Source organism: Lissotriton vulgaris, chromosome 3_1, assembly GCF_964263255.1.
Source record: "Lissotriton vulgaris chromosome 3_1, aLisVul1.2, whole genome shotgun sequence".
In the NCBI taxonomy this organism is placed as follows: domain Eukaryota; kingdom Metazoa; phylum Chordata; class Amphibia; order Caudata; family Salamandridae; genus Lissotriton; species Lissotriton vulgaris.
The window spans coordinates 158,788,744-158,806,086 of NC_141689.1; the positions used below are offsets into that span (position 1 = coordinate 158,788,744).

Sequence of the window (17,343 nt, forward strand, 5' to 3'; positions counted from 1 at the left end):
TCCCGCCACATGTCCACCCCTGGACAGTTCCAGGTAGTCCCGCCACATGTCAAGAGAAAAAGGGGGGCTGTCTTGCCTCAGCCGCCGACCACCCCCCCCATCTTCAATGGCTGGCACGGCCAATATCGAGGCGACGGAGCCGAGGAACGGCGCGGGGTCGCTGGAAGGGGGAGGCGGCGCGAACGAGCCTCCCCCACCTCCCTCCAGGTGGAGGCTTCCAGCGACACCCCAATGCTCTTACTTAAAGAGGGTCAACATCAAAAAGCGGTCTTCTGCCCAGGACGGGCACACGCTCCATACCGTCTCTCCTCGACCTTGAAGATTCTATAAGAGCCGGGGGGCCCCCGACCCCCCTGCATGGGTGCCCCCGTCCCCCCTCATTGGGACCCGCGACATCGACACTCCTGCTGGCGCCAGCCTCGGATTGGAAATGGCTAAAATGCAGCCACGGCACAGATTTGTTCAGTTCCGGAGGAACACCAGAATGACCCGGTAGGAAAATTGTTGCCGCCCTCCCCACTCTTTGACTAATGGTCCATATTTGTTAGACTGTTAACCACATAGCACAAAACTTTTTGAACTGCCAACGGAAGGTTCTGGGCCAACCATGCGAGACTAGAGACATTCTGACTATGCTGGAACTCGCCTGACCCCACCCAAAATGGCGCCGACACAAAATGAGACGTTTTGAATAAACTTTGTTGCACCCTGATTGCGCAAGCTTTTTGCCCCGAGATATATATAACGTTTTGGTTAATGAAAGTAGATATGAAGGATATTGAGTATGTGCTTGGACAATGAATTGACTGAGGGTGGGTACTGATTATGAGTTGGAAAATGAATTGGTGTAATTTAGGTAATGAATGAACATTGGATAATGAATTTATGAATTTATTAAAGATGAATTACTGACATGCATCATGTTTGCTCTGTAGGGGAGTTTAATACGATTTTATTGCACTGCCGCACTTTATGCAATGAACTGCCACCAGCTTTGTTCTTCCTATGTACAGTTCCAATCTGCTCCGTGGCCAGTCCACTAGGGTTGTAGGCCTGTATTTATACATCAACACTTTTTATTAAAAGTATTTTGAAAACGAAAGCATAGTTGTAGCGGTTGCATTAATGAGTTTTGAATGTATTACTACTGTGAGCAACGAGAAAGTATGATGAAGGCTGAAGGTTAAAAAGGACCCGATATTTAGCAGCCACACTATGTGTCACAGGCAGCCGGAAAGGTGCTTTAGAAGCTTTAAACGACACCACAGAAATACCACCTGACCGCCACCCTTGCACGCAACCTAAAGGGGTCGCGACCAAGTAACTCATGTAGATACGCCGGCTGTCAATGATTATCTATCTGACCTTACTGGTCCCTCTGGGCTTAAACGCCGTGATGGTAAAGAAATGCACTACGTGGAGATAGGTCGAGTATGTGGTAGGTAAAAACATTTCCGGATTACTGCATGCTGATGAGGTTTGAATATTGCCCCCCCCCCCCCCCCCACCCCTTCTTTCTCCTCCCTTCTGCAGGTCACGTCGGAACCTTGGCTGATGTATGGAAGGACGATGACCGAACCGCCAATGAGAAGGGGAAGAAGGGAATATGAGCATGGTCCTTATGACAAATAAAAGTCTTTAAAAGACGTAGACTTAAACATGACTGTTCCTCCTTAGAACATAGCAACTGGGAGGATGGACTGACATAGAAACTGGACAGGTACTGAATGACGAAAAATTGACTAGAAATGACGCGTTAAATAATGTAACTGGACGTTTGACTAGGTAGGGAAAGGACAAAGAAAAATATACGGGTAAGGGTTACCACGGCACCACCCGTCTGGGAAGTTAGAAATGTTGCTGATGTTCAAAATGCACTGCCCCCCTTTCTCACACTCTTATAGGTGTAGCCAAACTGTCCGACTGTTCTCCCGATCAATACTTGCCGTTGCCTCAGCCTGGAGAACTTCCCACCAAAGGAAGGAACTGAAAAATGGTTTAAGATCCAACCATGGGTAAATAGCACGACCAGGCTAATTTCTGACCAACCAACTGAGGTGTAAGTATTGGCAATCGAGAACGCTGGCCGACATAACTAGCGAGAAGGAAAAGGAGGGAAGGGTAGAAGGAGCTAAGCACATAGATAAATAGGATAGTAAAGATACGTAGGATATAATATGGATTTTGTTGGCCACCTGTTGTTTCCTGTCCTGTCGTGAATGTCTTATATATGTGTAATGCATGTGCCGTCTTCCCTGTCTGAGTTTGTGTGTGTGTAATGTACGAATTTATGTCTTCCCTCTGTCTGTATTTGCGTGTTACCTGACCTTTGCTGTTCTGTGCTGTGAGCGCACTAAATGACCTATTTTCGTACACGTCTCTCTCTCTCTCTCTCTCTCTCTCACCACCCCCTTATCTCTCTCTCTGTAAATGTAAATGTATAGGCATTTATATAGCGCACTACTTACCCGTAGGGTCCCAAGGCGCTTCGACCGCTGCGAAACCCTTCCTGGCTTCCCTGAGAGATGGTCCCTTAATGGGTATCTCCAGGGTGAGACCAGGCATCCCCGGCGGTCTGGTGGGGCCGTTAGTGAAGATGAGGCAAGCTAATGCCCAGAGTTGCCGAGTGTGATCGCTGATCAGAGTGGGCACCGAGGCGAGAGAATTATCGAGTCCGCTGACCCTGGTCCAGAAACTGCCGCGCCGGGAATCGAACCCTGGTCTCGGGCCGTCCTCTGCTCTCGGGTCTGCCGCCTCTAACCAGTGAGCCACACTACTTCTCTCTCACTCTCTCTCTCTACATGTCATACGTGTACCGAATGGCTCGTTTAGATTGCGGACGACTCTCACTCTCTATGAGAGTCTCCCTATTTTCTCTCCCTCTTTTCGGTAAAATTGTGCCCCACCGGCACCAGTCTGATTTGATACATATTGAACGCGAAGGTGTTCAGCTAAATTGACCGAAACTAAAATGATTGTATCTCGCCATATTACTGCCTCTCCTTTCTGCGAAATGAATGAACTTGAATTGGCTGAGAAGGAAAGGACAGGTAAGACGACTAAAGTCCCCCAAATCTGGCCATTTATAGGGGAACTGTATGTCAATGGCACCTTATGTCTGTTCTTCAGAGACGAACGCCAACGTCTAGATTGACCCCCAATACCCAGATTGCCCCACCCCCCTTTTTTTGCACCCAAGCGCGAGCGCCCGAAGCATCCCCGCCCCATTTGATAGACCCCAGCTGCTGTCCCGGATATAAACATGATGACCATGAGTAGCTGTTGACCCTCGAGAAAACCTTGTTTTGCCTGACTCTCGATGATGGCACCCCCGCCCTGTTTGAAAAGGTTAGCCAGTCCTGAAGGGAAATGCTCCGTAATGTTGAATATGATGTAATGCACCGTTGATGGGAATCTCATTTATCCTCACTTGAGTTATAAATAGAACGATGGATAGACCTGCCATAAACTCAGTAGGAATGCTGACACATGCACTGCTTGGTAATGAACCTCTGACTGTGACCAGTGAGCGTATCTCCCAAATGCGTAGACTTGAGGGAGGAATTCACATGCGTAGATATCTTCTTCTGCCATTTCTCTAAAACCTTGTCTTGTACCTATTCAAAGATTCACGATCACCGAAGGAGATGGGTCAGATGTGACGTACAGCCTGACTGCAGATCTTGGGACACGTATGACCTCGACCAAAGGTGGAGCTGCAGAGCAACAAGATACGGGACGAGACCGCAATTTCAACGTGGAAAATGAAAAATGACGGGCCGCCTTGAAGCCCTCCGACTGCTAACCCACGTGTGCCTGGAGTCTCCGTCCCCCTTCTTTGGGCCCGATTGATGGGCCTGCCTGCTTGTTATCCTTTGCTCCCTTGGTCCCTTTTGTGTGTCCCAGGAACTCTGACCCAACTCCGCTCTCTCTCCTATCGACTATTTGAACCACACTCACCCTCTTTTCCACGTGACTTTTTGCCAAAAGGAAGAACCGCATTCATATGGGAATAGGGTGTTGCCACAGAACTATAGGTGCCGAGCATAAGGCGCCGCCAAACGGATTGTTTAGGGAACAGGACTGTGGTCTAACAGCAGAGGACTGACCGCACCCTGCAACGCGAAAGGATAGAACTGAGCTGGACCTATAGCTCCACCGCCGGTGCTCAACAGCGCCAACGAAAGTACTCGGACTAGAGCCTACCAGTGATGGCTCAATGATAAAAAGACACTGTGACGAAGAAATATTGTGTATTGAACTGAATTCCGCTCTCAACTACCTGGTCAAAACTGTTCATTGGTCACATGTTTAAGTTAGACAGATTTATGCTATGTAGTGCGTTTAATTGCTAGGAACACAACGAAATGCAATTTCCTATGTGCTGTATTCTGCCCATCACCTCAACTGTCTATGATTGTACGCCAAATGTTAGTATCGACAAAATGCTAATTCATCAACGATGCTTGTCTGCCTGTAACCCCATCAATTACAAAAATGACTGCTGTAATGTAAAAGGGGCGACTGTAGAAATTGAAGAAATTGATGTACATGAACAGCACTCATTTCCCTTCTTCTCCCACTCCTCTCCCTGTGAGCACCATGAATACCGTAAATTATTGACCTATCACTCTGCCAGTACAAGCCCATACCCCTATGCATATGTACAGCCATTCCAGGCACCATGGCCTTTTACCCATTGGAACCCCCGGCTTCCCTCCTGCGCGTATCTTACACTCTCTCTCTCTCTCATGCATAGGCCATGAAACCCTCTCCCCCTGCGCGACCCTGCTGTGAAAGGCAACTCTCCTGCTTGACCCGCACAAAACCCCCCCCATTCCCTCTTGAAGAGGCATACTTCGCCTTGGCTGACGTAGCCCTCCCCAGCTGCACCTGACTGCCCCCCGCTCTCTCATGTACGGGTCAGCAGATCTCTCTCTCTCTCTCTCTCTCTCTGTGTGACTCCGTCCCTGTGTCCACCCTGGCTACCCCTCCCTTCTCCTCACATGGGCAAGTCGTAAACCTTCTTCTTCTGCAAGGCCCTGTCCTTGAGAGTCACGGCCGCGCCTGACCAACACCTCCTTCCCTTCCATGAATGCCCCTCTGTTGACAAGCCTTCCTTCAGCGCTCGATTGTCCACGCGGCATGAATACCACTCCTTTGATGACCCCTTCCCCCGAGCCCGGCTGACCACACATGTCCGAGGCCATCGCCTAAGCCAGGAGATACCATTTACTGCCCTTATTGTATGAAGTCACTCCTCTTCAAAGAACCCACTATTGATCCTAGCCACCCCACCCCCGGGGCTATGATCAGGCGTACACATCCTACGGAACACTCAGCTGCATGATTGCCCTCCCCTCTTATCAGCAGGTCAAGGGTCCCCATTGTAAACATATGTGGGGTAGGATTGACACGAGGATTATAGGGATGTCTTTCTTTTGCGTCACACTGTCCTGATTGTACTATCAAGTGTTTTGTAAGGTATAAAAGCAAGAGTCTCAGCTCACTTGTTAGAGCACCTCCCGAAAGACACTGTGTTTCGTGTCCGAAATGACTGGCTCTCCTCATGAGAATTAAACTCTGTTCTTGATTCCTGCTTCCAGCGCCCGTCTCTTTATTTGGTAATTATTCAACATGGGAACTAAGAGGCGGTTTGCGCCAGCGGCCTGGGCACCGATAGAATTATGGGCTCATTTTCTACATGAGTGTAAACACCAGTTAAAGTAGAGAGGCATTATCAGTACACTGAAAAATCAATTTAAATGAAACAGTTTTTCAAAAGTGCAAATCAAGTTTTCAATTAAATAAGATGCACACGTAAATGAATAAGCAGTTAATTTTTGGGGGTGGGGCTGTGGCGCACTTTAAGGTAAATCAGCAGTCTTTGTCGAACCAGCAAACTACTGCTAATTCCTTTCGGCGCATATCTACACTTAACACCTCGCAACTGCCGCCAGACGAAAAGCAATGGTAAAAAGTACAGCATAAACCCACACATTTCAAACGCTTTTTTATTCGCCTTTACCTAAAACACTGTTACGTGCATCTTACTACGGCAAAATGAATGAATCTGGTATCAATAGTTATTCAGAGGAGCCAGAGAGAGCAGGGGGGAGGAGAGAGAGCATCCGTGAAAGATAAAGCACAGTGTCCATAAAGCAGGCGCTGCGCTGAGCCAGGGAGACGCTCGTTCGAATTAATTAAAAAGTTACTAAACAGATAGTTAAGTAAAACAAGCATTTACAATGCAATGGTCTCGGCATTATTAAAGGTAGAGCTATTGGCTAATGACTTTTTTCTTATTTTTTTAAAAAAACATAAATAAATGGTATTGTCATTTACAATGGCAATAGGTGAGCATTAGAGAGTAGTAGAGAGTAGAGGAGAGTATTTGCAGACACAGACAGACACACACATGCACACACACAGACAGGAGCCACACACACAGGAGCCACGCACACACACAGGAGCCACGCACACACACAGGAGCCACGCACACACACAGAGCCACGCACACACACAGAGCCACGCACACACACAGAGCCACGCACACACAGAGCCACGCACACAGACTGTTAAAAGGATGGTGATGCACTCAGAGACATAGTCCATATTTGGGTTAGGCAGAGAACCGTATTTAAGTGCCCCCCCCCCACCCCGTGTCGCATCCCAAGGATTTCCTGGTACTTACGGAAGCATGTGATTTAATCTTGACATGGACTGTGTATATGCATGATTCTACTGCGCTTCGAGATGCCCTGAGGTACTTTGCAATCTAATAGCGGGCCACGCCTGTATTTGTTGTATGGCTGCCCATCCGAGCTAGCGGCCACGCGCATGAGTTTAAATCCCTACAAACGACCTGAAAGCAGTCATAATACCGCAGTGTGAAACAAATAAGCAGCAGACATCGCGCTAATTCATTACATTACCTAACGTTAAAACGTACCATTCTACAATCAATACGGCATGGTGTCCCTGTTTATCAGCAAGCGTGTGCATTTTATGAGGGCGAAATGCAGCATGAAAAAAGGCTGTATGGGCTCCTTGCAATAAAGGTGAACTGCTCGGCTTTCATAGTAAGAACACACACAACCCATCCATGCCAAATCACCACAGTAACCAGTTAAACTCTACAGTCACAGCTGTTCCCACACTCTCAAACATTCTGTGATTCTGAAAGTCGGCGCTCAGCGTGCACCACTATGATATACGATCTTGAACAGTTATAAGTGTATCACCTTAACATGATTAAACTCGAAGGTTTACACACTCAAAAATTCACACCATATCCATGTTTACCAGCGTTGGCATTCTCTGTTTTTAAAGAGGACCTGTCTGCTAGGAACATGCCATATCAAAGGCTGACGACAGTGCCTCTGAGCTATGGCTTCTGCTAAGGAAATCAGTTGGCATGTTAACACATTCTTTCAACTGCAATTCCGAAAGTCGGCGCGCACCAATATTCACTTAGGGAAATCACGGGTCCTGCAGCGCTCTAGCCCCGGTTTTTCATGTGCAAATCACTTTTTTCTGATGTGGTGGCTACAATCAAACTAACAGACTGAAATAACAGTTCATTAACTGTGTGTAAACGCTGAAAAACAAAGGTCCAGGAATGGTGTTCTGCTTTTTTGGATACATTTGGAAACGTTACATAAAAAAAAACTGATATTTAATAATAAAAATCAGCTAAATAAATGCAAGTTACCTGCTTGCAGGTCAGTCTCTGCTTCTTGCTTGGAGAACAAAGGCCCGCAACCAATCACAAAGCCTGTGGGCAGGAAGCGGAGAGCAGACACACCTGCAATCAGAGTGGTGTGAATGGCGCCCCCAGGTGAAGGGAAGGAACCATTTTGTAAAGCGCCTAGAGAATTATCTGTTTGGCGGTAGATTGGAAGTACTGTCGTAAACTTAGTGCTAGCCAGGAGTACATTTTCATCTCTTGACACATCAAGGGAATCTTCCTTTCTTTTGCTGAAAGGTATACAAGTAATTGGGGGAAAGGAAACATCTCCCGCTCCGCAGACAGAAACCACGTCATTCCTCGTTTTGACGGAACATGGCATCGCGTTCTCTCACTGCATACAGGTACTTAAAAAAATAAAACTCCACGAGTCAGGCTGGCGCACAGATTAGGATGTCGAATAGAACCGTACAACGTACCTCACCTGGGCTCAGACGGCACACGTCCTCATAGAGTCAGCTGTACATCTTCCCACCTCCGCAATGCCCTTCAGACGCTATGCCCACCCCTCAAACAAGGAAGCCCTGCCAGATTGCATGCACTCCCTAGCCTCAGCTGCGTTGCACCCCATCACTTCAGAAGCTGCCCTGGCCTCATGTCAAACGACCCCTGCACCATGACATCAGCCTGGTGCAAAGGATATTTACACGATCCCCCTTCTGCATTATACACATTGTATAGGCTGCACACTCAGCTAAACTGGACTGCACTGTATTCTCAGACACATTAATTGCCCCAAACTCATGTGACGTTCTACTGTCGTTTGCACTGCACTATGTACATACAGGTTAACTGTATCCCATCTTGTGCATGTTGTTGTATCCTTCGGCTCTACTTGTCGTCCCCTTCCCTGCAGAAGGGGAAGTGGGTGCAGTTACCTCTTTTTTTTATTTATTGCGATTTTCTATAGCGCGAACATTAACCGAAGGTGTCAGGGCGCTTCACAAAAGAACCAGTTGCGATACATACGGACTTCGGATTAAATGCAAATGTACAAGTTGTAAAGTCACACAGGGAAGAGATACAAATAGAAAAAAATGCAAATGTACAAGTTGTAAAGTTATCTGGGATAGCTGCACCACTTGGCTTGCAACACCAGCCCCCTCGCTCACCTGGACGGGCGGTCGTCACGGGCCCCACTCTCGTAGTATTCCTGCTCGGCTGTCGTCTCGTCGTCCTCCACTGTCACATCAGCACCGGAGCCGGGGAGGGAGCGGAGGCTCCGGCTCTCGCTGGCACCTTCCCCTGGGAACGCATTGACAAGAGCCGCCGCCCAGCGCAGCAGCCAAAAGGTGAGCAGAGTCACCCGCAGCGCGGACCGGCAGCCCATGGGCACAAAGCATGGGAGCACCTACGAGCCCCCGAATCCAGCTGCCACCCACAGAGGCGCGCGCCCGCCGCCATCAGCGGCACCCGCACAGATGCCACACCATAGGCATGGACGACGGACTAGCCTGAGTCAAGCCTGGTGACGTGACGTCACTTCATACACCGGCGGGGAGGGGGCTACCTTGAAATGCGAGAACTGTTTAGACATGGGGTTCAACGGAAGCATAGCAAACGCCGCTATAGGAATGCTACACAATAGTGGTATGGTAATGTTACAGCTGATATTAAGATTGTAGGAGAGCGCAAATGAAAAAAAAATCATAATTCAAACGGAGGTATAACATAATTTGTTTTCCGCACTAGAAAAGTAAAAATAAAATAATTTTGAATCATGTTCTTTTCATGACCGACCTCCGGAGGGCTCGAAGCGAGCTTCAAAATGGGAAAATACACGGAGAGCGGGAGGGGGTGGGAAACAGACCGGGGGAGACGCAGAGACGCCCACCGAAACAGACAGGGGAAAGAAGGCACACACGGACATCGGGGCACGCAGGAAAACAGAAGCACGCGACCCAAACCGACCTCCGGAGGGCTCGAAGCGAGCTTCAAAATGGGAAAATACACGGAGAGCGGGAGGGGGTGGGAAACAGACCGGGGGAGACGCAGAGACGCCCACCGAAACAGACAGGGGAAAGAAGGCACACACGGTCATCGGGGCACGCAGGAAAACAGAAGCACACGACCCAAACCGACCTCCGGAGGGCTCGAAGCGAGCTTCAAAATGGCTGAAAAAAGCCCCGAGATTTTTTCGGATTTGGGGGCGTGGTTTTGTGGTTCTGAGTGACGGACGTCACTGTCTAAAGAACGCAAAAAATCACGCCCCCAAATCCGAAAAGGACGGGGATACATTGGAGTGACTGATCTCTCCTCCAATGGCTGGCCTCCGTTTAGGAAGCCAGCCAATGAAGGAGAGATGGGGCACGGAGGCGGGACCTTCGGCGCTACTCATACTCATTAAATCTCCGGCCTAAGACTGCGCAAGCGCAGCCTTTTAGGCCTTCGACCTAAAAAGCAGAAGCCTACAAGATCCTGGGGCAATACTCCAGGGGAGTAAACAACTTGCAAAAGGAGGGACCAGGAAGACAAAATTACTCACTGGCAAGCAAGGAATTTTAAAAGACAACTGATTGGACAAATGAAAAGCGATGGGAGGAGTTCAAGCCAACAAAGTAAATACAACAGATCATCCTGACAGCGCAAGTGCTCTCTATATAGGCTCGACCTAAAAAAGAGGCCTACAGCACTGACCTGTTAGACCAGTGCTAGCACTGTTAGAGTGTCCAGTAGGGAGTCATCGATCGGCGGTGTGAACAGACCACAGATAACTTGCTCAGATTCTGCATGTGCATCTCGATTCACAGTAAAATATTGCACATTTATTGTAGCGCGATGAGCCCAGAGGAGGGCTCCACAGCAACCGCAGACACCTGGGCATGCTCAAGCTAGAGTAAAGAATAAACAATGAGTGCTGCCTATACTCAATCCTCCCAGACAGCAAAGCGCCTCGATCAATGAATGCTCAGAGGAGCTAAACAGGAGTGACAAATGCATTTTAGTGCAGGAATACAGTGAGATACACCAAAATAGGTTACAATAACCCTCGATGCATGGTATTTGGCATGGCAGCATAGATTCACCAGCGGAACAATGCAAACAGCCTGTTTTTCCCTAATTTCCTTTTTACCAAAGCTGCATAGGACAACAAAAAGGCATTGGCAAAGCTGAAGCAGTACTTAATGTTTGACAGTGTTTTCTTGTGCTCAGCACCAGCACTTATTTGTAAACACGGCACATTTTAATGAGAATCCACTACTTGGCTGTGCTGTAATTAGTTAATTAGTGGAGCATTTGTTTCATTTATCTTTAAACAATTATAAAACTCGGACTTACACCTTAAGTTTAAAGTGACATGTGGGTTGTACCAACTTCAGTTGCACTATCAGAAATACCTTGTGCCCTGGTACTGAATTTTTTGCAAATTAAGAGAGTTTAATGTGTCTGTCACATAGGGGAACCACGTTAAGATTCCATAAATTTAAATATATTTAAGAAAATCGCCATATGTTCTAATCTAATCCACAGTGGCGCAGAAAAACAATTAATATTGGCGAATTGGTAGGCCGCCTTAGAATGAAGGTTTGCGAAAATATTACTCCGATATAAAGACAAACACGAACTATGAACCTTGCCAAAAATCCTGGGATACACTGCAACTCTTTCCAAAAGACCTCTCGTTTACATTTCCTTTGGCATTGCCTGTAACTCAAAGTGGGCTCCTGAGTAACCTGCGTTGCACAATATAAAAGCCCCATTACAACATGGCCGCCGCATTATTCCAACCGTTATTTCCGCCCAAGAACTCTACCTTAGATAGAGCCGCGCATGAGCACTGCGAAAGGAGTAACGCGCCAAAATTGAAACTCGAGCCCGAACCCTGAAAAGTTAAAAACAGTCTGCGCTCAAAACAAGGAGGCGTTTGGTTTTAGTATTCGAGGATTTGGCTATTCACGGGCCGTTGTCGGTGACGTCACTGGACTCGAGTTTGGATGACGCAGCAGCAGAATACAGACGGCTGCCTCCGCTGGTGGGCGGAAGAGAACGCTGACGTCATCAGGCGGTGGAAGGTGCGAGATACAGTGAGCCTGGCGCGTGACCTTTGTAGCCAGGGTGGGCGTGACGATTAGTGGATTAATAGACAAGAACTTGTCACATGGGTGTCTTATCTTGTCTTCTTCCAAGCTCAGTCAACGTTGTCCTTTTTTCTAGAAACGCTTAATGTGCCAGGTTGTTGTGTTTATCATGATGTAATATTTTAGCTCATAAAAATATGGCATTGTCCTTCAGAGGGATGGTAAATCATAAAGATAATGGTATTGCCTTCCAGTGACTGGTATTGTGGGCACGCTGTCCACGAGCCTCTCATTTTTCTATATTGAACTCGCACACAATGGGCATATTTCCTGAAGAATACATTCTTCTTTAGCCATGTTAAAGTCACATCCTCAAATCTGCTGATATGCTCTGTGGCACTTGTAAAATTAACCAGTCTTGCCAAGTGCCACGCATCACGCGTTAGACTAACGCATTTCAGTGTGGTAGTCCGCATCACCGAAATGCGAAGTCACGCATTTATAAGGCCTCTTTAAACCTTTCAAGTTGGCGTGCTATAATTAGCATTGAGTAAAGAAGCATGTAGTGCCTTGCTTTGTCAGCCAACCTGACAGGGACTCTGACTGCTGCAGGCCCGGGGGCTGGTTTAACAATAGCTGCGCAGGCTCCATTCTGCATTCACGTGACACAATAGTGCAACAATGTGTCCAATATTTAGCCAATGCAGAGGGACCAGTCTTTGCCACCACTGGATTGCCATCGGGCAGAGGAAAGCCGTGAGGGAAACGGCGGAGTGTATTCCGGGAGGCACCGGCACCGGGAGCCAAGGACCACAATCCCCAGCAGCCCCTGGGGCACCAGCGCGACCGTGACGCGCTCGAAGCGCCCGGAGGCGCAGGTAAAACGCTGACACCCCCCTCGCCCCCGCGAGTCGCGCGCGGGAGCGCCCGGGGCGAAGCCCGGGCAAAGGGCGGGCCCTCTGTGGCCCTCAGAGGCACGAGGAGGACGGGACGGGGCCACCCCTTTTCGCCCCATTTCATCACAACTCTAAGGTCCTTTTCATTGGCCCATTGGCCACTCTTCATTCGGGAACTGTGGTTACAGAAACATTGTCTGGACTATCTGCCTTTTATTTATTAATGTTTTGCTAGGTGTCATTGACATTTGTGTCTGTAGTCCCGCGTAGCAACCCAAATCGCAGGATAGGGGTTAGCACCTGTCAGCATGTCCCCAAGAGGCACCCGCAGCAGAACTGCTGCCGCTGTGACTGGCCCCATTGACCTTTTTATATCTAAGGCCAATTATGCCATCAATCAGGGCATTAATCTACTAGAACGCAGGGTATCACAAGACCTGGCGCATGCCAAACGTTCCTCACTTGGCCTCATTGCTACCGCCACTACACCTGCACAAGCTATGCCTAACAACATCAGACCCCTACTTGACGTCTGTGCTGACATTCATACCATCCCCAGCGAGGTTAACCTTTCAGCCTCCATTCCCCTGTTAGACTCAGACACCGATACTAGCACAGACCTGGAAAAAACCCCTGACCTACCCATTAACCCCTCTCCCAAAGTAAAATCTGCTGATAACACCAGGCAAGCTAGAGGTAGGCGAGAGGGGGCAGTTCAAAAACTGAAGTTACACGCACCCAAGCCCCGGGTCACCACGGTCAGGAAATATGGCCGGGCACAAAGGAAATCTGGGAAAAATACCAACTCTGTCCCTAACAATAATCATAACACAACCAGGGTTACGGTAATATCTCAGAGGGATGATAGTGAAACTGTTCAGCAGGGCAGAACAATGAACACTAACGAAAACATAGACAAGGCATACGACCCCCTGTTGGAAAGACTGGGGGAACTATTAAGCATTTATCTATCCCCAATTGAAAATAGGCTTGCTCGATTAGAAAAACAACTAGATGAATTGAGCAGCCCTCTTAAGAATTTCCTAAAGGAAGGTCCTGCAACTAGTACAAATAATAGCAACCCCACCAAAATAGCAGGCCCCAAAACAACCATTTCACAAGTACCCCCAGCTATCCCAAATAACGCACACAAAGCTGCACCTGTTGCACTGGCCAATGACCTAACTAACAAACAAAAAGCAGTAAGAGGTGTGAAATCTCCTCGTTAGATTTTTTTGATTTTGTTTTTTTGTTTGTTTTTTTGCTTGTTGCCGCTTGGCGGACTGTTCCCGATCTCATTTGAACGACCCAGAGTTTGGTCTAGAACCTAAGCTGAAGTCTTCCCCCTTTTTGGAGAGCTCCGTTTCTCAGCCCGTTCTATTATGTTGGGTCGTGGCCGAGCTTCTCAGCAAATGAATCCTACCAGCTGGTCAGTTTGACTGAGTTTGTTTTCAATGGTCAGGGTAAATGAATCGGGTTTGGTCAGAGCTGTGTTGGTTCCTAGCTGTGACTTTTCCTCGTGAGTTTTTCAACTTTGGACTAGGATGTGAGGATTAAGTGACTTTTGGTTGGCGGTTTGTGGGAGTTTGGTTGTTGTGGCTGAGCTTGAGTAATTTTCCACGGCGTGATGCAGCGTGGGTATTTACCCTCTCCAAACACGCTGTGTGGCGTTAAGCCTCCCTCCTGACAAGCAGTGACCAACAGTATATGTAGAGCAGCGTTGTGGGCTGGCCTGTGAACAAGGTGGGTTCTTGTCTGGACCCTCAAAGCTTGCCTCTGGCCACTGCTCTCAGAGCCTCATCCACTTCCCACTGACAGCCTCTGTCTTCTCCCAGCGCCGGTGGCCCCCCGTGCCCCAGGGTTACTTGCGCGATGGACCTACTCGGACAGTCGCGATCTAGCAGTCTGGCAGTCTGCTGGCAGTCTTGTAGAGCCAGGTGGAGTAGTCATATGCGGGCCTGAACGGACTTTTGGGCAGTTTTGAGCGGTTGCGCGGTTGACCTTTTGGTTAATAGTGAGGTGACGCGATATGCGGGCTTCGTTGGTAGATAAATGTTCACCTTCTGTGTAACTTTTATCACTATTAACAGTTGGGTTTTATGTTCACTCTGTTTACTTGGTAAAACGTTTGTAGTGTTTGTAGTGAGGTATATTGTTTTAATTTTGCCAACTGTGATAGGAATTAGGAGGACGGCAAATGGCAGACAGCTGACAGAGGTGAGCAAGGTGGCAAGCGGAGCACACGGGGGGCACTCTGGCTGGGAGGACATGGTCAAGCAGCCTCTCTGTGTCCACCCCCGGCTCTTACTTTGTGGCAGCCTCTAACGGCTGCCGCGCTTGCTTTCGTCTCCCCCTCCGGCTGCCTCCTCTTACCTTGCTGGCACCTGCTCGCTTGTCCAAAGGTGCAGTTAGCGGCTCCTCAACCGCAGGCTGAATGCGGGCAACAGTCTCTGCGGGGGACGTTAGTCAGGTGATAGCCGGTAGTTGGGCTCCCGCTTCCGTCGGGCAGTCCACCAAGATTGCTCCCACAGCTCCCGCGGCCCCCTGGACAGCTTGCTACGGCTCCCGCTTTTCTCGGGCCGTTCCCGCTGATTCCCGCCGTTCCGGCCGGCGTCTTTACATGGCGGGCCGCCTTCACCTGAGAGCCGCTCTCCTGCAACCACCCGGTAACCACCGGCTATCAGGGGTCTCAGACTCAGACAGCGGTTCTTGCTTTGGGGGGCGGCACACTTTTCGAGGCAGAGGCAGAGGCAGTGGCAGTAGGAGCTCTAGGATAGCGTCTGACCTCTGCACATGCGTGATCATTGATTGTGGAAACTCAGACTCACATGGGCAAGGTACCAGATCCGGGTCTCTAGAGTTAGACCAAGGTCGCTGCAGTGCCTGAGAGAGGGTTCACTGGTGCCTGCAGCCTCTCGTCATGATGCCACGCGGCCGGACCACGGCCATGGTTGTCAGAGTCGAGTTTGGCCGGGGCCTGCATCCTCTCATGCTGCTGGCCGTTCTGCCAAGCTCCCATTGTCTAGTGTCAGGAAATGTAAATTTCAATTCTATCTAATTTTAGTCCGTCATGATCTGCTGTGCGACTCTAAGTAATGTGCTCGGGTGCAGGACTTTCAGTTCAATGGTCTCGAAGCAGCGCGGGCCCGTCCTTGCCAATCTTACTTGATAAAGCAATAAACCAATTGACCTCTTCTGCAGCGAGTAAAATGTTCTTATCTGGCGCCCCTTCGCTGTTATTGGTGAAAAATTACATACAAAGGCCTGATTACTCTTATGAAATGCATGTTTACATGGACAGACTACTAGTTCTTCATACTACTGGTGGATGTTAAAATGAATTTAACAGTACTTACACAATAGAGAGGAGGGGAGAGGATGTATCCTAACGGCTAGGAAGCTTGGGAACCGAGTTCGAGTCTCGGCAACGACGCTCAAGTCTTGGCAACGACGCTCAACATCCTGTGATTCTGGGCAAATCAATTAATCTTCCAGTGCCTAACAAAAATGAATGTGTCCTTCCGTAACGAAACTGGTGCTCATGTAAAGCGCTCTGATACCCGATGTCTCAGGTCTAGTTCTCACTATGTAAAACTCTAAAAACAAACAAACAATATTTGTACATGATAATTGTGCCTGCTTTTTATTAATTAAATAAATGAATCTTACATGCACTAAGTACTCATAGTTCACCATAGCTTCTGACCCTCCCTCTGTGCGAGAGGCAGTCGCAGCATTGTCAGGCACATGCACTTACTGAGCATTTGCCATGTCGCAGGGTTTTCAGGGCTTATCTGATTAAGGCAGTAGTTTCTGTGGCCTGCCCAAGTGTAGGTCTACTCTTTACCGTGATGTGCCCCATCCTCGCTTACAGACTGTATTTGGGTTTTGAGGCTGCAGCCTGTGCTTTCCGAGAGATTATGTCAATCAGCAAGGGTTCACCTTTCCCAACTTGTTAGAGCCTGTGGTGAATCAGCAAGCCTCATTGACCCCACCCTACTCCGTGATGAGTTGGGAGTCGGATGGCAGGATTGAAGGCAAAAGTGTTGAACACTGTGCCTGTGACAGGCGTTATCAGTGAGGCCTGGTCAAATGCTGAAAACAGGGTGCACATGTTTCAGTTTTACTGAAGCACGCATACTATCTGATATTCAAAATAAGCATGTGTTGTAAATGGCTCTTTCTAGGGTGCTTTCCCTCAACGTTTTGCTTTTCTCCTTCCCAGTTTTCCACTGATCTAGGTGCTAGCCTTGGGACTTTGAGCGTGTTTCACACTGCCATTAAGTGCACTGTGCTTGCCATATACATACTGATGATTGGTGTATATATATATGATTGGCTAATTCAAGCTAGCTGTAAGTCCTTTGTCTAGGGGTAAGATATATAACCAGGGCATGTATCTTGAACGCTCCTCCGTGGGCCTGCATCACTGGTTGTGCCATCCACAGAGGTCGTGCCACAGGTTGGCCCTGGTGGGGCCTGTGTGCGCAGTTTACTGTTACTCAGCTTGACATTTAAAAGCTACGCACGTCTCTTTCTATATCTGAGTTCTCCCTGGTGACAGGGTGCTGTGTTGGGAAAAGGTAGGGCATATGCATGTCTGCGTTGCATGCAAGGGTTGTGGATGGCACTGGATGGTGTGTTCGGTACGACTCGGTCTTCTCACATTGGATTAACA

General features: G+C 48.5%; 1 protein-coding gene across 1 annotated transcript in view; it reads left to right on the plus strand.

Moving 5' to 3' along the window:
* The first annotated feature begins 11,527 nt into the window (after window positions 1-11,527).
* The window catches only part of FANCG (FA complementation group G), a 228,741-nt gene continuing 222,925 nt past the window's right edge, over window positions 11,528-17,343 (plus strand). Inside the window, exon 1 of the mRNA XM_086962889.1 lies at window positions 11,528-11,763. Coding sequence (XP_086819015.1) covers window positions 11,686-11,763 — 78 coding nt within the window. The 5' untranslated portion in view covers window positions 11,528-11,685. The remainder of the gene's footprint in view (window positions 11,764-17,343) is intronic.